This window comes from Lacerta agilis, chromosome 14, assembly GCF_009819535.1.
Source record: "Lacerta agilis isolate rLacAgi1 chromosome 14, rLacAgi1.pri, whole genome shotgun sequence".
Classification (NCBI taxonomy): domain Eukaryota; kingdom Metazoa; phylum Chordata; class Lepidosauria; order Squamata; family Lacertidae; genus Lacerta; species Lacerta agilis.
The window spans coordinates 15,859,850-15,882,226 of NC_046325.1; the positions used below are offsets into that span (position 1 = coordinate 15,859,850).

General features: G+C 47.7%; 1 protein-coding gene across 1 annotated transcript; it reads right to left on the reverse strand.

The window, feature by feature from the left end:
- Window positions 1-2,594: 2,594 nt before the first annotated feature.
- RASIP1 (Ras interacting protein 1) lies at window positions 2,595-20,824 on the reverse strand. Its single transcript, XM_033169700.1, has 12 exons — window positions 20,460-20,824; window positions 17,058-17,210; window positions 14,613-15,193; window positions 13,053-13,420; window positions 10,743-11,390; window positions 10,255-10,292; window positions 8,184-8,335; window positions 7,262-7,377; window positions 6,916-7,156; window positions 5,604-5,779; window positions 3,976-4,123; window positions 2,595-3,133 (listed from the first exon to the last, which is right to left on the reverse strand). Exons 2-12 carry the CDS (start codon window positions 17,189-17,191, stop codon window positions 2,934-2,936), a joined length of 2,802 nt encoding a protein of 933 aa, XP_033025591.1. The 5' UTR covers window positions 17,192-17,210; window positions 20,460-20,824; the 3' UTR covers window positions 2,595-2,933.
- Window positions 20,825-22,377: the final 1,553 nt, after the last annotated feature.

Sequence of the window (22,377 nt, forward strand, 5' to 3'; positions counted from 1 at the left end):
GTGAGTAGAGAGGGACTTTTGATCCATGAGCATCAAAGCAGCACAGAACATCTACAGTATTTGCGCATTCGTGGGGCAATCCCCATAGTTTGCCAGCAGTTTGGTAAACAGCTATCCCTTGGCAGCTTGGGAGGGCTTGCTGAGCCAACATTACCTTAATAGTTCTGTGATGGCTGCATAAGCCATCTGCACTACAGTGAGGGGGTGTATACTTTGCACATGCACAGAGGCCATCACTCCCTCCAACAGCAAACTTAGTGTTCCCAGGTGAAGTTAAATGGAGCTGAAACAGGGGCACTGAGAAAGAAGAGTGACAGTTGGAAAAGAGAAGGTGAAAACCAAGCAAGGAGGGAGGTGGGTGAATTGTCTTGCTTGAGACCCTAGCAGCTTCTGCAGGAAGGCATGGCTGGATAGAAACCCTCCTCTTGGCAAATGTGCAGATACAGTGAATTTTTTTTGTGGGAGGTCCCACCTTTCTCTTTTTAAAGTTTCTCAAGAGGGTTCCTGACCTGAGCCCTCCTGGCTCTGAAAATAAGCCCCTGGTTCTGTTTACAGGACAGGGAGCTTCCTTGCTGGAAACAGAAATGACCACCCTGTGCAATTCCTCCAGGTAGCCCTAAATGCAAACTGAGCAGACCTCTGTGTCGCTGCGCAGAGACTGGCGATCGAAACAGGGGTCCTCTCATCATTGAGCCCGGCACTGCAAAAGACCCAGAGTGACTGAGGTGGGCGCTCACTGGGTCCCCTTTGCCCTTTCCCTGCGGCTGCTGTCGGGCCACAGAGAGCGTTTCTTCACACAACAGGTGTCACCTGTTGCCAGCCGTCAGGGGCCCGCGCTGGATTTCACTGACGCGGCGGATCAGGTTCTGACCAGGGTATTTAAAGTCAGACATGCTCCCTGTCCTGCCCCCCTACTTTGGGCCCTGCCCCTTGGCACCACCCTTCGGCCCACCTTCCTCTGGAGCCCAACCAGCTTTGGAGTTGGAGCGAAAGGTCATGCGTGTGTGCATCCGCGCACACACACACACGCCAAGGGAAAAATGTGCAGATGTGTGCCCAAACTTCACTGTGGTTGGTATGTGCAGGATGGAATGAGCATATGGGGGTGAATGGATGATCAACACTGACCCCTCCTGGTTTTATGTGGAAAAGGACACCCTCATGGGGAATGCAAAAGCACAGGGCCGGGAAAGTGAGCGAAGCAGACAGAGAGGACAACGGGGTATTGTGGCATGCATGCACCCGTGTGCAAAAGGGAGAAATAAAAAAGCGTGCTTGCTATAATAGATTTATACAGGATGTATAGCCATATATCTCAGTAAAACATTTTGTATGAGCGTACGTTCAAATATCCGTGTGAAAAGGGATGCAGATAACGAAGAGCACACTCTGCTTTTCTCGTTAAGCATCAACACAAGCCCTGGCCCAGTTCTTTCCTCCTCCCTGTGCATTTTAATGAGAAACTTGGTGATTTACAGCCTTAGGTGCCCTTCAGGGCAATATAGGTGTGTTCTTCCCCTTCTGGTGTCTGTAGGGTAACGTGAATGACTCCTGCAAGTTGGAAATAGCAAGGAAGCAGATTTTGGCTGGACATTAGAGGCGCCTGGGAAGAGCTGTTTATCAGTGGTGCAGGCTGCCTCAGGTGGTGATGGGCTCTTCTTCAGCTGAGGTATTGAAGCAGACTAGGCAGCTGTTCCTGTCAAGGCTTCCTTGGTTACATAATTCCCGGTGGATTGTGCATTAAGCGCCCTTTCAGGATTTTAAGCGTATCACATTCTGAGCGATACCCTCCAGCCTCCCCAAGGACCGGGCTGTATGTGTGCGCCAGTCTCCCGATATTGCTGCATTTGGCATTCGGACAGTACAGGGAAAGAGGCTTCATGATTCAGAGCCGAAACACCCCATGTATGTCTGCTGAATTGGCTGCTCTTTCCCTTGCCCTTCTCTCCACGCCGGCCACTGCTGCGTCTCAGGTGAATGGCTCTGGATTCTTACACCTTGGCTGCGATATCCTTGGATCACTCCAAAACCAGATCCTGGTACGATTCCTTTGCTGGGAGCTGCATATGGTGTGGGTAGTTGGCTGGGTGGACGGGGTGAGCTCATAGGTCTTTCCCAGGCTCAGATTTCAGAGATTAATTCCAGGAGCAGCCGTGGACCTGACGCCACCGACAAAGATAGTACTTGTGGCCTGGGACAATGGGAAAGAGGCACGTCCCAGAGACAGCGAGGCTTGTGTGGAGAAGACACCAAAGAACATCTTTTCTCCCACTCCCTACAACCTAGTGTTTCACATGCAGACACACACACACAATCAAAACCAGACAAATATACACCCACGAGGAGTCCTGTAACCAAGACACTCTCCTCCTTGCACTCCTAATATCCTCCTGTCCTGCAACACTGTGCAACTCCCCATTTAAGCGTGTTCAAGGCACATGTGACTGTGCATACGTCCATTGTCTCCCGAGACAGATGGATGTCAACTGGATTTTTTTTATGGGAGCTTCCCATCACATCAAAATATCTGTCCAATGTTTTTGTCACAAGTTAATAATTTTATTGCATTTGAGGAAAAAGCACTACATACAGGTAGCTTTTGCTATAAACAATATATGCTTTTCGCGGGGCTGAAAAATAACAGTGAAGTTTGGGTTGGGGAGAAGCTTTGATCTCTCAGAGAAGTTTCCAGGCTTCTGGTCCTTGAGATCAGTGTCTGCTACCAAGTTTCGGCAGTGGGTACGAGGCTCTCACATTGTGGGATGTCACAATGACCTTTGACCTTCAGGACAATCCTGTATTCAGACAAGCAATAACTGGTTTGGATGATTCCACCCTTCCGAAATCAGTTTGGGGTTTCCGCCTGTCCACTGGCAAGAGTTTCCAGGGGTTCAGGAGCCATTTGATCATTGTGGTGGTGTGTGCCCTGCTTCTCATTGGCTGGGATCCAACCCGTACACTGCCCTTTGGTTGGCTGGAAGAGATTCGCGCTCCAGCTCCCAGAGGAAACGTCGCAGGCGTGTGAGTTGGCGATGGAGGGTGTCGTCTGACACAGGCTCTGAGATGCGCAAGCGGAAACCGTCACATGGAAGGATCAGGGGCGGGTGGTCTGTGAAACTCTCAAATATGTCACCTGCGGGAAGAAAAGGCATTTCTAAAACAACAGGTGTGCTCAAGCTGCTCTAGAGGCTGCTGCACCCAGGGGATTAGCTGGAAATTTCAGTGTCCTGAGTAGATTTAAAAATGTGAGGCCCACCCTGTCTGTCTCACACCCGTCTCCCCGCTCCCAGCTGCTCCCTGGGCAACTGCACCAGTAGCTCTACTCTAAATGACACATGGATCACACCCTCTGGATAAGAGGTAGGGACAGAAATGGCTGCAGTTTGTGTGATTGTTTGTGGTCAGGTGTGGAAATCAGGAAAGCAAATGCGAGAAGCACTTGTTGTTCTTGTCTTTTTAGTCTGCAAATGACACGTTATTAATGACGTGCCCCCTTCCCCCGGGCTTTCTGGTGTTTTCTTTGCACTGAAATGGTGTGGAATTGTATATTAATTATGTCATTAAAATTAAGGACATTAAATTTGGCGATAGCAGACAGAGATGAAAAACATATTTTTTTGGCAGAAGCCGAACTGCAGCAGAAACAAAACAGTGCTGATTGTCACAGATACGAGTCCAAACAAAAACAGCACTGCCTTCATACATTCCTAGTAAGAGACTATAGGAGAAACTACTAATAACATGAGATGTGAAATGCTTTCAATGTTCCGATTTCCACATTTTGAGGGCAGAGAGAGGGATAGCAGGGTTGGGTGTTGGGTGTAGGATGTGGCAGGTCCCCAACGTGGAGTTAATGCAATGATGGGGAAAGCTTCACTTGCTGAATTTCCGCCTGATGAGGGCACAGAAATCCTGCCAGAGGTGGTGGTAGTTTAGCCCTGTGTGGGTCAAAAACAAAGCACCTCCTTGACTTACTATGTGCAATCTCATCTCTTTCCTTTTCAGGTGGGCTCCAGCATTCGGGAGACACCCGCCCAGGTCCCAGCTGGTAATTTGTGAGCACGTGGTGGAGCTGAGCCGGGGTCAGTGCCGGATAGTCATTTCTCAGGCGTGACCAGGAAGTCTGTGTGCAGCAGGGAAAAGAGAGGTTAGCAATAAACCCTGGAAGAAAAAGACCCACGAAACACCCATTCTTCCTTAGCGGCTGCCATGACTGGCTAGCTCTTTCTCTATTCCAACCGCAGCATTTACCTTAATAGGGGCAGAAACTAGACTTGGTAAATCATGTGATAATTGACATATTAAAAGAATTACATTTCCTTATGAATGGAAAAAATAGCCCTGAAGGAAGAAACAAACTTCCTTTCTAGAAAAACAGCACTGGGCAGGAGGATGCCTCTTCTAAGATGGCAGCTGCCATCTGCAGTTTTGACAAGCACACACTTTTTTTAAAAAAACAAAATAGAAAATTCTTTCCAGTATCTATCAACTATCGACTATGCACATAGTAAGTCAAGGAGGTACTTTCGACTATGGCAGACCAACACGGCTACCCACCTGTAACTGGAACTATGGAAGGCACCACATTGAGCCACATGAAATGGAATTTTTTAGTGCTACTGGAAAGAATTTTCTATTTTGTTTCGACTATGGCAGACCAACACGGCTACCCACCTGTAACATTTTTTTAAAGGAAAATTAAGATGTTGGATGCTTAGTGAGAAAAGCCTTCCCTTTCTCAGTCAAGAGATTTTAATTAAATTGATTTAAGCAGTTTATTGGCAAAACGCTTTCCAAGTGTTAGCAGCAAGATACAGAAAGGTCACTTCATTGCATACCATGCCTAGCTATAAGGCACAACCGTTCACCCTATACCTGTAGCTTTTGCCTCTGTGACAGTGTTAAAACAACTCAATCCCAAACCAGAGTGTACCCCAAGCAGATACAGGGTAGGAAGGCACTTACAGAGCCAATGAATCCAGATCGGCTCAGACAAACATGAATACTATTCTGCAACAAGATATGTGGGATTCTGCAACTTGCATATTTTATGCAAATTAGTATATTTGTATGTTGTTAAGGGTGGGTTTTTTACATGAAGTATTTGACCTCTGTCAGATATAAGGAGGCATCAGCAGCAGGGCTGGCAACATAGCCAACACATTTGTACAAATGTCATGCGTCTGAGATGACTGCACACCCCCTTTTGCATCTATTTCCATAGGGACTAGAATTTTTTTTTTAAGGGAAACTGAGAACCTCAAGTTACTGTTTTCTGAACCCAACTGGAAAACCTGCACTGGTGTGGACTTGCAGAAACCTGCACCTGTGTCCATTAAATCAGGCCTCCTCCTTGAACACAAAGCTTCAAAATGTTGTTCATTTTTAATAGTCTCTCCAGCACACTCTCGTCTTAAAGAAACAGACCATAACAGAGGAAAGGGGGAGAAATGAAGTTTCCCTCTTCTGTGCCTTCAGTCACCTCTTCCCAGATAAAAACGGTGACACCTAGTATTTGTGGTGTGTGCATGCGTGATTCTGATGCCCAAGAGTTGAGCCGCTGCCACCCTAACCCTCAAGCCCCAAGAAGGGGGAACAATCACCTGAAGCAAGCTGGTTTTGGGAACACACAGCAAGTTGGCCGTGGTGCTGAGCTTGCGGAAGAATTCAGTTGCAATATCCCCCAGGCCCACCCCTTGTAGCCAGTCCAGCACCAGGTCCAGGTTGGTTCGGATCTGCACCGCCTTGGCCCACTGGAATAAGGACTGGTGGGAACTGCCTGGAAAAAGGGGAAAGCATGTTAAGAACATAGAGCCTGGGTGATCGTCCACCTTCCTCAGCAAACCGTCTTGGGATCCCCCCCTGCCCATCCCCCTGTGTTCTGCAAATGCTGAATGAGGGAGCCACCGCCCCAAGCCAGCCTGCTTGTTTCCTGTCCTGCTTGGGGGCAGCCCTGAACTCTGGGACAGGCAGGAAACAGCCTGCTTCCACCAGAGACCAGGACAGAAAATAGGAGGAAACAGGAGAGGGAGGGGGGAGGGTTGCAAGGGGATTTGTTCTTCTCACTGGTCAGGGGCAATGAAGAGAGGTTTCAGGCATTCTCCCTGGACATTTTTGCAATGTTAATAGTGAAACCTCTCCTGTTTGGAATGCTCACTCAAAAAAAAGAAAAAGAAAAAAGATATAAAAGAGTTGTCTCTCCTACTTCTTTTGCTTTCTCAGAATGTAACTTACAAGTGATTTATGCCTCACTGTGAAAACATTCTCAGATCTAGCACATATTATAACTCACTGCCTTGATTCCCACACACCCTGTGTCTCACTGGATTGTTCTTGCTTCTCAGAAGACCCAGGAGTCCTAGTCTGTCGCACACTATCACTATTGTTCCATTTAGCTCCTCCACACTGTAATAAGAAAAAATCTGCCCTTATTCCCTTATAGGGTACACAAGAGCCCTTGCAAAGTCCTTTGCAGGTTCTCCATTGGTAGGAGTAAAAAACAGAGACCAACCAGAGAAGTTTCTGAAGCAAAGCAGCTAGTAAGCTTGATCTTTATTGAAGCTGTTGCAACAGATTTTTTCTTATTACAACATACTCAATAATCGCTTTCATACAACCTGTTTCACAGTGCATTCATCCTGATCTATGTACAGGGAAGCTGTGTGTGACAATGTGAGGCTAGGCGGCATTAAGGCACAAGAGGAGCCTGCTGGATCAGGCCAGCACACCTGTCTAGCCCAGCATCCTTTTCTCTCAGTGGCCAACCTGATGCCCGTAGTAAACCCACAAGCAGGACACATGCAAATGGGAGTGATGGCAGAGCATCCGCTAGTGCCCTGCTCATTCACAAAATGGGCTATTGAGCCTTTCTTCTAGTTCCCACCCCGAGAAAACAGGAGCTTATTCTAGGCTCACCTCTCTCCATGAGAGTGTTAAAGAGTGAGGCATTGGAGAAGAAAAAGAGATATCCAAAGGTCTGCGAGACAAGGTCTGGGTGCAAGTCACAGTCACGGGTCAACTCAAGCGTGGCCTGGTAGATGGCAAGGGTCCCCTGGATTCCTTCTGGCATGCTGCTGAGCTCCGGCACGTGGGACAGGTCAGCTGTGGCCGTGAAGGGGTTACTGTCTAGCAAGGCAGGAAGAGCCGAGTAGAGAGTCTGCTGGGTGAGGAGATGAGAAACACAGGCTACTACAAAGGGTGGGTGGGAAGAGAAGGGGAGGCGGGGGGGGGGGGCTTGATCGTCAAGAGTTTGCTCACCCACCTTAGTGAGGTAGTACACAGACTGCTGAAATGTGGACATGATGACTTCGTCCAAGACCGCCATTGCCTCATCACACGTCTCCAGGTCACTGGAGAGCAATGCATTGTGGGAAGCTCCTGCAGAGAACGGGGAAGAGAGCGAGTCTGAGGGTGCAGCTACATCACAGGAACGCAAACTGGTCGCACAGTCATTTGCTCTCCGATGGGAACTGTAGCGCATCTTTACTGCAGCATTTTCAGCATCCTCCTCAAACTGTAATTCCCAGGATTCTCTGGGGGAGGCCTTGCCTGGCAAACTGGCATAATGCCTTATTCATCTGGTAACAGTGGAGTGTCTTGAGAGTTCTGTGATACGTCCCTCACATAAGGCTCCACCACAAAGCTTATGCAGAGGTTGGGCCATGTCCTGTCTTTATTGAGCATTTGTTTTTATTGGTTTGTGGGGAGGTTTTGTGACAATGAGCATTCATCCTGATTTGTTTGTGGGGTGTTTCCACGTCTTCCCAGAGATTATTTGCTCCTCCCGATACTTTTTAATGCATTTCCCTGTCACTTTAATAACTGTGAAAAAATTGTTCAATGTGTATTCCTTGTGCTAGCACAACAAGAGTGCTTCGGTCCATCTGAATTGTGCAAACCTAAATTTCCTGTTACGTGCTTGAATCTCTTCTGCAAAATACTGACCTTCTGGAAAAGAAACAAAAAGAACAACCCCCCACAGAAACTATAAGCTCCCTTGCTGTTTGAACCCTTCCCCTTTCTGGAAAACCCAAACAGCCCTCAGTCATCAAGTTCTAACCCTTAGGGTCTTCCTTTATCTGTCTCTTCTTGGCCCTCTATCCTAGAGAACCCTGGTATCCTGACGAACAGCTACCCTTCAACTCTCATCTGACCTCAGGGAATATTCAGGATTCTTGGCTCACCCTCCAAGTCCAGGTCCTTCTCAATGTCCAGGACTCTTTTCTGCACTAGGTTGAGCAGCTCCATCGCGTTGGCCATCCAGAGCATCAGGGGGCGCAAGTCGGCAGCCACTTCCTCAATGCTGAGATTTCCCGATTCTCCTTTGTCCTGCTGGCTGTAGGGATCAGACAGCGCAAGGGGGATTAGCGCACTGCCAAATGACAGGAGGGTGCTCTCACCTGCTGCCCAGAGGCAGCTGACTCTTGGCTGGGGCATTAAAACAACAGCTGGGCTGACTACTTGGAATTCAATCCATTCCACAAATTTTCAGAGTTCACACCGAGTTCAGGATTTCTTGACATATGTGAACTTTGCTTCCAAGGGACTTAGGTCTTCATTACTTGTGGATTTGCCTTCCACGTTTGCAATGTTGCTATTGCACTGGCTATATTATTAAGGAGGACTTACTAATATGTTGTTACCTATGGATCTTTCTGGATGCATTACAGTTGTTACTCATTTCTGCAGTGAGTACAAATTGCCTTCCCACAACTGAACTAACGCAATGGAGATGTTGCATTTTCACAGCACCCTTGACTGAACTATCTTTTTTCCATCACAGAAAATGCAGTTTGTTCCCAATTACTGCATGCTTCTTCCTCTCCAGCAGCGGAGCATACACGTGCCGTTTGTTTGTTTTAATGGTGAAAATAATACTGATATTCTCCTTCAGAAAATCTGCCTCCTCCTGCCACCCCATATCAGTTATGCTCCCCCCCCATCAAGTTATCATGCTATTGATTTTCGAATGGCATTTGCAGAAAGATCTATCATACAAAGGCCAAAATTAAAGTTTTTTCATAGAATTGGATGGAAGGAGCTGACACATGGGAGGTAGTAACTTATACAAGAGTGGGAAGTGTTAAAGCTGCAGAAGACTGGAAGGAACTAAACCAGGGAAGGGGGAGCCTGTGGCCTTCTAAGATCAGAGTCCTTCAACCTGGATCCCTGGATGTTGTCAGGCTACAACTCCAATCATCTTGTCAGCTTAGTTTAAGCAATTGCCACCTTAAAAGGTAAAGGTAAAGGGGCCCCTGACCATTAGGTCCAGCCGTGTCCGACTCTGGGATTGTGGTGCTTACCTTGCATTAATGGCCGAGGGAGCCGGCGTACAGCTTCCGGGTCATGTGGCCAGCATGACAAAGCCATTTCTGGCGAGCCAGAGCAGCGCACAGAAATGCCGTTTACCTTCCCGCTGGAGTGGTACCTATTTATCTACTTGCACTTTGATGTGCTTTTGAACTGCTAGGTTGGCAGGAGCTGGGACTGAGCAACGGGAGCTCACCCCGTCGCGGGGATTTGAACCACCAACCTTCTGATCAGTAAGCTGTAAGCTCTGTGGTTTAACCCACAGCACCACCCGCGTCAGGGATAATAAGAGCTGTAGTCTAACAACATCTGGGGACCCAGGGTTGAACAGCACTGTTCTAGATGTTGTTTGGACTCCAAATCCCCAGCTTGGAGGGCCAATCATCAGGGACAATGGGAGTATCTTGTTCAGTTCCCTCATGCCTGAACTAAACAATGCAAGGATGTCTTCACCTGCAAGATAATTTGTCATGCATCACACAATATTTCTTCAGTTGCCTGTCACCTAACTGATATTTGTCTCTTTATGTCAAAGGTAACTTATTCGCTAGACCACTACATCAAATAAAGCGGAGCAAACTGAAGCTTAGAATGTCTGTAGCTCCCTCAGAGACAGAGAAAAGGGGTCTGGCCCCCCGGTGTTAAATTGAAAATGCCCATTGTGCTGTTTGCTGTAGAGGCATCACTCTACCCCTACACCTGTATGGTGAAAGCTCCAAGTCCCTGGCACCAACCCCAACCCATTTTAATACCAGAATGTGTCCATGAGGACTGCATTCAGACAAGGCAACTTCAAGAATTCATCCTAGGAAACAATTTAACAGTTTGACGAAAACTAAGATACACTCCTCAGATTCTAAGTATAGCACCTCTCAAACATCTTGCAAGATGTGGAACAGCACGTTCTGGAAGCCAAATATGAGACATACTTTAACTCTTACTTACTTTTCCGGCTGTCTATCTCCAATCTCTTTTATCTTCTCCTGGGAAGAAGGATATGAAAAAATAAAATGAATTATGGAGGTTTGGAACCCAATACAGAGTAGCCTTGAACCCTTTTCATGCCTGAAAGCCAGAGGGAAAGAAGTCCATGGAAAACAGGTACTGAAGGAACTGATGGGGAAAATCTATTTCCTTTCATTACATTTACAACTTCCTCTTAGGAACTCAGAGTTTCCTACATGCTTTCTCATACCAGCTCCAATGCTGCTTAGCTAGAACTACTTTAGTTGCCTTCAGGGAGACCTTAAGGGCTAGAAGGATCCATGTTTTTACAAATGCTGGATTTCTTCCATGCCATGCCTGATTATCAATTTCATCTTATACACAGACCTACATAAAGGGCATCAGAACTGGATATGGAGGTAGAGGGAATACAAGGGAAGGACGTCAAAGCGGCGCAAAGGTCATGAACTGAACTGCGAGTCACTTACCCAAACAGCCTCCTTGACCTGCTGAGCGATTCTAGCTATCAACCTGGGAAGGTGTCCTGGCTCCAGCTCCCGGGCGGCGTGTTCCAGGCAGAGCCCAAAGAGGAAGGCAGGGCCCAACCTGCAGTTTGGCGCCTCCTGCAGCCTCACAATCTCGGCCAAGAGGGCCTCCTGCTCCTGGGGCCGGTAGCGCAGCTGAGGTTCTCGGCTTTTGAGGTAGGCCCGGAAAGCTTCCTGGCGCTCCTGCAGGGAACGGCCGCAGGCCTGGCATGCCAAGGCCCCCACCAACCCTGGGGACACCCAGGCCTTGGGCAGCCAGGCCGGCGGTGCAGCTGCAGCTCGTGGGTCCTTGTACATGAAGAGGAAGTGCTGCCCCATTCCCAGCAAGTCTCCGGGAGCCAGCTCCACCTGGCGATGGAGTGGAGCGCCATTGTGGGTTATCAATGCTCCCCGGAAGGGCCGCACCATGGCCGAGCCCCGGGGCTGGCTGGGGTCTGCAGGGGGCACCGAAGACACAACACAGCAGTGGCGCGGGAGGATGTCTGGGGCGCTCAGGAACGTGTCCACATAGTTGGATTGGTCCGGAGCCGGGCAGCGCTCAGGGCGGCCAAAAATGTGTCGGCGGCGTGTCATCACGTGGATTACAAACTCCTGTTGGTGAAAGAGAGAGAAGGGGAATAGAGCAACAAAGGAAGAAAAGATCAGCCGCAGTGGTTGCCATTCCTGCTAGTGGCCCTGAGCTACCCCGAGCGCCATGTGTTGGGCCAGTGGGGCTCTTGGCCGAAGCATTGGCCCTTTAGGCCAGGGGTGGGAAACTTTTTCAGTCCCTTCATGGGCAACTTCCTTAGGGGTGGGTGGAGCCAGCGGCAAAAGGGATGCAGCAACAGATGCAACAAATGAAGGTGAGGCTTTGGAGGGGTAAGAGATCCTCTGGGTGCTCAAACAGTCACAGGTCAGCTGTAGTGTGGCTGATGCAACAATTAAAAGATCCACTGTGGGCTCATTCACACATCCTTTTAAACACAGGTCTGGGATTTCCAGGTCTGTGCCTGAGCAGGTTTTATTTTGCCCCACAGCTTTCCCCAGAAAAAGCTGCATTTTACCACTGAATCTGCAGAAAACCCACTTGCTGTTTGCTCCAATTCAGCGGTAAAATGGTGGTGGTGGGGGGTGTCCCCCAGGGAAAACAGCAGAAGTGGGGGAAATGCTTGGACACAGACCTGGAAATCCCAGTCCTGTGCTTAGAAACTCAGCACAAAAGGAAGTCTGGATGAGCCCTAAGTCACCACATCAGAGGTTTTTATACTGGTGGCTCAGCTGTGGCTCACTAGGAAGGAGGCGGCTTCCCACCCACCCCCCCGTGTAAATGCATGGTAAATATTGCTCCCTTTCCTCTAAGAGGTTGCCTGAACTAAACTTGAAGAAATTCAGTGGATCATCTTGACTTCACTCAGGATTGGGTTACACCTGAATCTGAATGAGGTGGTAGGCTGGAGTGACAGCATTCTGGGCTGTACCATTTTCAGACCGCATCTGTATGTGTGTGTGTTTGCCTTTCCCTGTGGCCTGATACTGAAGTGTCCTGCTTGGGTCATTCATTCCTGTGGATGAGTCTTGTCAATTTCAATTTCTCCCAGTTTCTTTTCTTTTTTTGCATTCTTAAGTTCCTCTCTCCACATTTCTGCAATAGTTTGTGATTTTTTTTAAAAAAAAGCCTTCACAAAAATTGTCAGCATTTGAGTGCACGTTTCTCCTTATATGCAGTTTCCATTCGCAATTTCCCGTGAGATACACAAGATTTCACCAGAATTTTTGCCAAATATAAAGCTTGCTTGCTTGATTTATTTATTTATTACTAATATACACTTTTTTAATACCTTCCCTTTATAGACACATGCTTGTACACATTATTTGGCTAAAGAACTGCACCACGAAATTCAGACAAGTGCAAATTTTGAAGGATAGCTGTGCTTCAGTTTGCATGTAGTTTCAGAAAGTGTGAATCTGTTAGGTCCGCATTCAGATCCAAAGTGGATTGAATTTCTCCCCTACCCCCTAGGCAGATCCCTCTTTATTTAATTCTGCTGTCTTTTCCTGGCAATATGGGATAATAAGAGAGGGCAAGAGTGGCTGACAGGGGTGGGGGCGAGGGCAACCAACCTTCCTTCAACAGAAGTTTCTAGTATTTCCCAACTCTGTGTTGACATGGAACCTGAAAGACCCTGAACCCCACAGTCACTCAGCTTCATCAAAACCATAGAGTTGGGAAAGACTAGAACTGCCCCAATCTTCCAATCAGGAAAGTGGACCTACCTGCTTTTCATTGTAGCCCAACAACTGTAGGAAATAGGGGTGCTCTGTTGGTGGTTGTATGAGGCACTGTGAGAGCTGCTCCAAGTTGGTCACATCCATGGCCTCTGCTTCAGATGCTGGAGGAGCCGCTGTGCCCTCGGCCCCCTCCGCTGCCTTCAGTCGTGATTCTTCAGCCGGACCTGCTTCCTGTGGTTCCCCAACCGCCATGCTCAGCACTCCTTTGCGGTCCCTGCGGCGTTTTGTGCTGAGATTCATCTCGCTGATGCTGCGACGGAGGGAAAGGTTGTCCGCCCTCTCTTTGGGGGCTACATGGCCTCCTGAGGCGGCCCGAGAGCGGCGAGATTGCTGCCGACGGGCCTGGGAGATACCTACAAGAGGCAGGGAGAGAAGGCAGACAGACAAATCTAATCTATGTGAATAGTCGTGCAAAATAAAAGCAATACCCTTACCTAACCTATATATTTTGAAAATTATCCCAAGTTGGGGGCCCATGGAAGGGAAGGAGTACTGGGAAATATCCAAGCAGTTTTGGGGGAAAATAATTTTGTCACACTTCCCCTTTGATATCTTTGTATACAAGGAGTTGGAATTCTGTCTCCCATTCAATTAGTTAAGGACTTTTGCTCCATTTACATCAGGGGTAGCAACCTAAGGCCTGGGGGCCGGATGCGGCCCAATCGCCTTCTAAATGCAGCCCGCGGATGGTCCGGGAATCAGTGTGTTTTTACATGAGTAGAATGTGTATTTTTATTTAAAATGCATCTCTGGGTTATTTGTGGGGCATAGGAATCCGTTCATATTTTTTTTCAAAATACAGTCCGCCCCCCCCCCCAAGGTCTGAGGGACAGTGGAATGGCCCACAGCTGAAAAAGTTTGCTGACCCCTGATTTACATGTATGGAATGTGTGAGAGGGGACCACATTAGTCTGTAGTCCCTAGAATTCGGTTTCCCACTGCAGCTGCCTGTGTGCCCACATTCCAATATAAAGAAAATTGTTCTTGTGAAAAAGGTAATGTGTGAGTACTTAGGAATCCAATGTATGCAATGCATGTTTGTTGATTGGAAAATCATAAATAAAACTGAGAGAGAGAGAGAGAGAGAGAGAGAGAGAGAGAGAGAGAGAGAGAGAGAGCACTCTTACTTAGCCCCCTGTATCTGGTACTCAGAGGTATACTGCCCTTGAATATACTTTCAGCTCTCAGAATTAATAGCCATTAACCAATCTGTCCTCCATGCATTGGCCTCAGCCTTTTTAGAAGCTAACTAAAGACCATCACCACATCATATTGCGGCAAAACAAATTCCACATGCTAATTCCACAAGCACTTGACAATGAAGATTAGCCTCTTTGCAGTGGCAAAGCTTTTTGATCTCTTCCTGACAAATCATAAGGTTTAGAAACCTAACTGGATGGTAAATGAAATGAATGAAAACCAAGCTTCTGAAGAACTTGAAAACACCATGAAACCCTAGAGCAGAAATTGAGACCTAGGACCCAGAAGAGCATCTATTGGCGGTTCCCTGGAAGCTTTGCCCGCTGCCAACAACCCCGCATTTACCAGACCCATCGCCATCTTCGCCTTCTGCCATCCTCTCCACATCACATCGTCGGCGGATCTCAAAACGGCGTGTGCAGCCAGTCTTGGGTTTCCACACATCCTGCAGCACAAGCGGGCGTTCAGAATCGCCTACTGCACGGAGATACTGGGCCTGCCAGGAGCCATCTGTGCTGTGGATGTTGCCAACCACGTCGCATAAGACATACGCATCTTCGGCATTGGCCTGCGCCACGCCGTAGCGGTCGAGCGCCTCCTGCACCAGCTGCCGGGCAGTGGAGCGCGCTGTGGCCAGCACACTCTTGTAGTTGGCACCTGTGGAGATGTCGCCTCCATAGATTTTCAGGATCCCTGGCACTTCTCCCTGCAACGGGGGCTCAACTCGGTCTTCGGGCAGTGGATCAATGAGATCGGCCAGTTTCTTCTCACTGGCCCAGCGACCTTTGCCTCCGCTGGTGGGCACTCCAGTCCCACCCCGCTGGAAGAGCGTTGAAAGCCTCTTGTGTCGACTGGCCTTATTCTTGGTGGCCGGGCGCATCTCCACAGGCTCACTTCCACGGCTGGCCGTATCCGAGGATGTCGATCTGTGAAGAGGATAGACAGACTCAAAGAGACAGCAAGGGTGGCACCACAATGACAGGATGATGCAGCGGCCAAGCTGTTGGGTTCAGAGGCGGGAGATCTACCGTAACAAACTTACTCTGCCTCAAAACTTGTTTGGCAAGTCATAAGTGTATAACAAGAGCGTGCAGGATCAAGCCAATGGGCCTTCAAGTCCAGCATCCTGTTCTCACAGTAGCCACCCAACACCTATGAAAAACCCCAAAGCAGGCCCCCAAGTACAAGAGCATTCTCCCCTCCACCCCCCTGGTTTCCAGCAAAGCCATCTCTCCCCTTAAACAAGTCACCATCTCTCTGGCACATAGTCAGAAATTTTATAGACAGGCAGCCTTGGAGGACAGCAGGAAAGTTTCACAAGGATAAGGTGAGTTAAATTATGATGTAACCTGCTCAAGTAGAATCATAAATAGTGATGGGCCCAAATGCCCTCCCCAACTGTGTCACTACAAGACTAGGAGGGAACATTTCAGTAATTTGGCAAAAAGGAGCCAAATAATAGGGTAAACTTACTAGAGGGTTAGTACTCCAGGTTGCTGGTACATGCCTCCCCCCCCCCCAATTTACTCACCAGCTTCATGATGACATCATGTATTAGTTGTCATAATGAAGCCAAATAAGAGTGAGGGCAATTCTTCCTGCCCTCACTCTGGAGTTTGGTGGGTTAAAGAAAAATGGTGCCCACCAGCAGCTGAAATTCCTGGAAGTGTAATCGCTGCTGCTGCCAGCATCAGGAAATGACTGGTGCCAAAACAAAGGTGAAGGGGGACAGTTTAGCAATACGTAGGCTTGCCATATTTCAAAAAGTTAAATTCCTGACATCCACAAACTTGTTGAGCTTTTTTTTTTTTTAGAAACCCACACATACGATTCGGCAAAATTCCCCTGACGGCACTTTTACACCTGAAAACCAGGACATCTCAGGAATTTTCCTGATGTAAGGCAAGCCTAGCAATACTTTTCTTCACTTCTGAGTAAAAAGGTTATGAGAAGTTCTTGCTCAATTCTGATTGCAAATTAGTTTTTGTCTGTTTTGTTCATTTTACCCAAGCCCCGGAGAATGTTCGTTCATTGCAGTCCCCATTTCATTAGCACAGATCACACATTTGTGTTCTGCTGTGTACTTTGCCTGCTAAAATATCCCATACGATTTCTGAATGGATTAACTTTGAATTAATTCCCCACCCCCCTGTAACGTAGCCCTGGCAACCCCACCCCATAGTGGTGGTTTGGAGCACATGATGCTTCCCTGAATGCTGCATAACCAGGCAAAGGCTACAGTGCATGTACACGGCTTAGTCTGAGGTGAGAGCCAGTGGTGGCATGGAATGCACAGCTGCTAATTGCCAATTACTGCTAGGGATTGCAATTATGCAAATAGATGTGAGAACTGGATTGGTGTGATGTCAGAAAGGCACAGAAGTCCACATATACAGACCACCCTGCTATGGTTTTCTTCTCTGTAATTCCTGAGAGGTGATTTCTCATGGATGGACCAGTCCCACGGCTGCGAATCTTCTTAACAGTTGCCCTATTTCATGGTGCCTCTTTTGCCTGAATGAGTAAGTGTTTTAGGCAGACCGACAAGCAACAGAACGGCCTATGTACTAACAGTGAACTCATTCTCCGAGTACCTATTCATATATAGCCGAAATGGCACCATCCATGTTGGAGGAGGAGGCATCAGCGGGCTTGTGGAATCTTTAAGGTTTGCAAAAATACAAAGAAATCTTAATTGAATAAACCCTAAAGAGAAGGGGACAGGGACAGGGGAGGAAAACAACAAGGTCCGTGATCAGTCTAGCTGGGCCCCACAAGGCAGTCACTTACTTGACAGACCCCACACTAGGCCACCTGCGTCCCAGCTTGGCGAAATGTTTCTTTGGGGAGTTGATCCAAAGGCCAACAGGAAAGTGAAGCTTCCCAAAGCGGGGGCTCCCGTCTTTCCGCTCATCCGAGAACATGGTCACAGGGACCTAGAGCCTTTGACAGGTGAATATGCGGCGGGGGGGGGGGGGGAAGAGAGAAAGGCATAGAATAAGCAGACCCGTGCATCCTGTCCATCTACAACATTTGTCACGAAAAACATGTGAACATTTCAGCTTTAATTGATTGTATTTTCTTTTTAAAAAATAAAAATAAAACACACAACCTCAAACAGCATTCTTCTTCTAGGCTTTATTTCCAAGTGCCCTGAATCTGGGGAGGGGAGAACAAAATTTCTATGCGCCACCACTGAGCCAAAGGAGGAGATGACAGCATGGCCCACCAGAGATCTGAAATATGAAATTTCAACTGGCCAGAGCAGATCACATGATAAGGTCCAACACCTATAAAAGCTTCCAGTCAGGTTGGTTCTTTGGTTTGAGCAACAAGCTTGGTGGTGTCCTGTGCCACAGACTTCCTCTTTCTCTACCTTTCTCTTACCTGGCCACACCAAGCCTTGTTTTGACTTGCTCCCTGGATATCATTAAGGCCTGCCAGGCCATATATTGTAGAATCCTAGAATTGTAGAGTTGGAAGGGACCACAAGGGTCATCTAGTCCAACCCCCTGCAATGCAGGGATGCCCAATACTGGGCTCAAACCCAAAACCCTGGGGTTAAAAGTCTCATGCTCTACCAACTGAACTATTTTTGAGGAGAGAGAGCCTAAGGGGGCAGGGAATAGTTTTAGAGCAGCCGAAATGTAAACAGTTAGCCTAAAATTATATGAGTGGAATCTGACCCCTGGCCAAAGGAACCTTGGGGCCACTGCCACATTCACAGCCCTGTAGTTCATGTCAGTTGAGGCAGAAGGCGGGGAGCAGGCAAGCAGAGAGGATTTTGTTTCCCAAACAAGGCGGAGAGCTTTAAAAGCTATTTTTGCATTGAGTTTTTGTCGGAATACGTTGCACGGATCCGCCATAGGATCCACATTTATTTATTTGTTTAATGAGGTTTTCGGGAACTACTTTTGGTATTACTACGCGCAAAAGCGAAAGCGAAAGTAAGAATGAATAGTTTGGTTCACCAATGAGATTAATCCGCCTTTATTTTATAGTTCCGGTCATGTTCAAAGTTATTAATGAGCGTTAAACTTGCTTCCCGCCCTTTTGGAGGGCAGCAACAGTGATTTCATTGGTCAAGGCATTGATCATGATGTCACGTTTGTTCCAAAATAAAAGGCTGAGGCTCCCCGCTTGGGCACGTTTTTATCGTTTTGCTTTAGTTGGGTTTTAGTTGAAGTCAAGTTTAGTTTAAGGGTATTGGGAGCGGGCTGGATGGGTTGGATGGGTTTTTCCTTTAGTTAGAGTTAGATCGCGGAAGATCATTCGGTTTAGCCTTAGTTAGGTTTCTTTTAGGTTCAGCCTAGGGCTAGGCTTGCGGAAGATATTTCGGTTTTAGTATTATTTAGTTAGCCTCGCGGAAGATTGGGCGCGCAGGGACTTTGAGCTTAGGAGAACTTAGCTTAGGGGACGAGCCTACGCGGGTTCTGCCAAAGCCACTAAAGATATAACCGGTGTCTGTCTTTCTTTGGGGTAAAAGGGGAGTAAAAGGTTTAAGGTAAATTTTTAATTTCCTTGAGTTGATCTATCTATTCAGATTCAGGGTATCTTCTATTTCTCGAGGCAATATTTTATTAAGAAGGCAATTAAGAACTCATGCACCTTCGGAGTCATCACCCGGCTTACTCAGCTTCCTTCGGATTGTGAGACTTGGCCGGCGCCCGTGCTCAAAAGCACGCGGAACGCTGGCCGCTTTCCCCGCTACTGGTACCTCATGCATGAGCAGTCCAAGTTTGTGCACGAGGAGCTCCAGCACCCAAACCCCGACAAGTTTTCCCAGTGTAAGAAGAGGTTTTAATATTTCCACCTTGCTTGCGTTTAATTTGAGGGATTTCAGCTAGTGGCCTTCAACCGTATATGCTTGAAATCGTGCAAGTTAAATGCGCTTAAGATGCAATCATACTGTATTAATTTTCTTTTCTTTTAATGTTATGCTTTTGATTGGCTGTTTTCTCATGGCACTGTAAGATGCTGTGGATATAACATACAGAAAAAGCAAACTAATGAATAAAATCCATATACTGTATATAAGTATGTGTATATTTGTACAGACAACACACAGCTCAGCCCTGATGCCTGAGAAGCCTTTCCCCTCCCTGTGGCTTTATTTTATTTTATTTTTGTCCTTGCACTCCTCTTTCAGGCCAGGCACTCTCCTTGCCTAAACCCTATATAGAGAGCTAGATTAATTTCCCAGAGAACACACACCACTGCTCACTTTGCTTCATGGGGAGAGCTGCCTGGTGGAGTTCAAACCCAGATCAAAGTGGCAGCAGAGGCACCAGGCCTGTACTTCCACCCTGACCACGAGGGGTGAGTCAGAGGCCCTGAATCAAACAGTTACGTCAACAGGAAAAGCAGAAAGAATGAGTTGAGGGGTTAGGATAGCTTGAAGCCACACCTCACAAAGGTACCCCCTAAGCTACTGGGTTGTTAGGAGATGGGACACAATGAAGGAAAGCAATAAACACATGAACCCAAAGCCCATTCCCACCCCACCTCCTGCTTCTCCATCATAATCAGTAGGTTCCTCTCCAAAATACTGAGTCCTAATTCTTTAACCCTCTAGAATTCTGGTGTCTGACTTCTTTTTGTCTCCCCATAAGAAAACCCATGAGTTCTGGCTCTCATCACCTCTAACTGTAACCAAGGACAACACAAACCCTTCTTTGGTGCCTGAGGGTGAAAACCTAAATGGTGCTCCACTCCTCCACTCCCACCCCATCTATCCAACAAATAAATAATCCAACATCTGCTGCTTTATAAAGGTCCATCTAAATCTGGCCCTCCAATCAGAATACTTCATCCTGCCTAACGTTAGGGCCGGAGCGGACTGTAAAATTGCACATCTCGCAGAGAACCGAAGCATCTTCAAGTTCTGTGTCCTTTCTCCACACTATCAGGAGCTTTCTAGAGGCAGAAAGAAAGAGAAGGCAGGAAGGCCTGAACACTTTAGATTCTGAAATAGAATCTATCAAGCAGGTAAATCAGAAGCAAGGAGCCAGGAGTCCTGGGTTCCCTAAGAGGAAGTTTGGGGCATAAGAAGGAAGGCCAAAGACAGATCTCTTTGGGTTCTCTTTGCATGAGATTCAATGGGCAGAGGAGGAAACGGGTTCAGCACACATTTCCCCACCTGTTTAATGTCCCTCCCCAGTTTTGAATTCTGTAGCTTTGCCGCATGTTTACCTGTTCCACAGGGAGTCCCCAGGTGCTGCAGTCTCCCACTGTCACCCACTCTCACGCATCCAGCAGGCCAGGCTGCATCTTCCACTGGGGTATGGTGGCCACTCTCAGCTCTGGCGTTCCTGAGTGTGATGTGTGTGACTTAAGTCCAGCGATGACTGCGCACGGATTTCCCGTGCCTCTGGTCATTCACACACAGGAGGTGGGGCAGGAAAGAGGGGGGGGGCAGGAAACTGACTGGGAAGCAGGGCCTCTCCCAAGAACCGGGGAGGGCGCAGGAGCAGGGAGTGGGGCAGACAGGCTAATAAGACATCTGAACTAGCAAGAGCAGGAAGCCCCAGGCAGTTAAACAGAGGTGGGGAGGGGAGAGATTAAAAAAATTAGAAGTTGGGGTGTGCGGTTTTTGACATTTGATGGCTTTGCTGCCATCAAACAATGAGGCCTACAGGCAGAGCCATTTGGCCTTGAGGGAAGCTATGTGAAAAGCCTGCATAGTCTGGCTCCTCAGAGCTGGTTGTATTCCTCTGCTACCATGTGTAGGATTCAGCTTTGTGGCATGCTGCTAAAGTTGCCAACATTTTAACCAGCCACTGTAGTTGTGCCTATACTATGAAGATATGTGCAGATTGGCAAGATTCTCGAAGCGATTTACAAAAACTGTAAAACTGAATGCAATAAATGCAGTAGTAAAGATCAAAATAGGGTAGATACCTTGGGGAACAGCCCTAGGGACAGCCTAGTGAAGCCTTCCCTAACCTGCTGCCTTCCAGATGTTTTGAACTACCCCTCCCATGATGACTAGTGTGTATAGGAGGAGTTGGGAAGGCCCTCCATACATTGTTGGACTCTGATTTCCGTCAGGCCCAGCCAACATGGCCAAAGGGCGGGTATTATGGGAGTCATAGAAATCAGGAGCCATATGCTCCACTTAGATCCCCGCCTTTCAGGAAAAGCAAAAGTAATTGCAATTGCAAGCTAAGGAAAAACAGTGTGTTGTCTGCATGCTATCATAGGCGTGTGAATGTTGTGGGCAGTATTCTTGGCTCAGATATGGCATATGGGTGGGAGAATTTGGCACAGTATTTGGCAGGGGCCAGGGCATCGTAGCTTCATGAGTGCTGCCAACCCTCTGGACGCTGCACGTGCGTAAATATATTTCCCACACCTGTTTCCTTAGTCATTATTCTGGGCGGAGATTTGCTTCCCCTTTGCCACACTCCCCTTCAAATGCACTTTCACCCACCCGCTTCAGCTGTTTTACAGGGTGTGTGTAGCTTTCCCCGACCCCAATCATTTTTTTCAGCTGGGACTTGGGGTGTGTGCTTGCTCAGTACATGAGCCCACATTTCCCCTACACCCTTTTCCCTGGTCCTGTAGGCTTGGGTGTGGGCAAGGGAGTGGGTGTTTATGACCTGACTTCACACCTTTCATTTGTTTCCAGTGTATGTTGGGTGTGCCTTTAGTACGTGCTCGCAGGACCTTGGCTTTCTGCAAATTGCTGATCTAGGTAATCTTTGAGTCACTCTGAGCTCTGTGATATTGTGATTCTTCAAGCCTCTTGTGTCCCACATGGTCAGATGACAAGAAGTACTGACCAGTTTTCTTATATTCTTCTTCTTTAAAAGACACAGCAGTGGGTGGGTGGATGGAATTCAGACCATGACCATATCACTGGAGGGGATTTAATCCTAATACTTTCTTACTAGATCTGCTCCCCACCCACCAAATTAAAAGCACCTCCATCTCCCTGAAGTTGTTGTTTGACCTGTTAGGGAAAACTTACCTGTACAGATTTAAATGAAAATTAAATATACCAATTTTCTGTGGCTTTTATGTTCAGAGTTCACAGGGAGAGATGATTGCAGAAACGCTCAACAGTTTCGAAAGCCACCTCAGGATAATGGAAAAGGTCTAAAGTTCT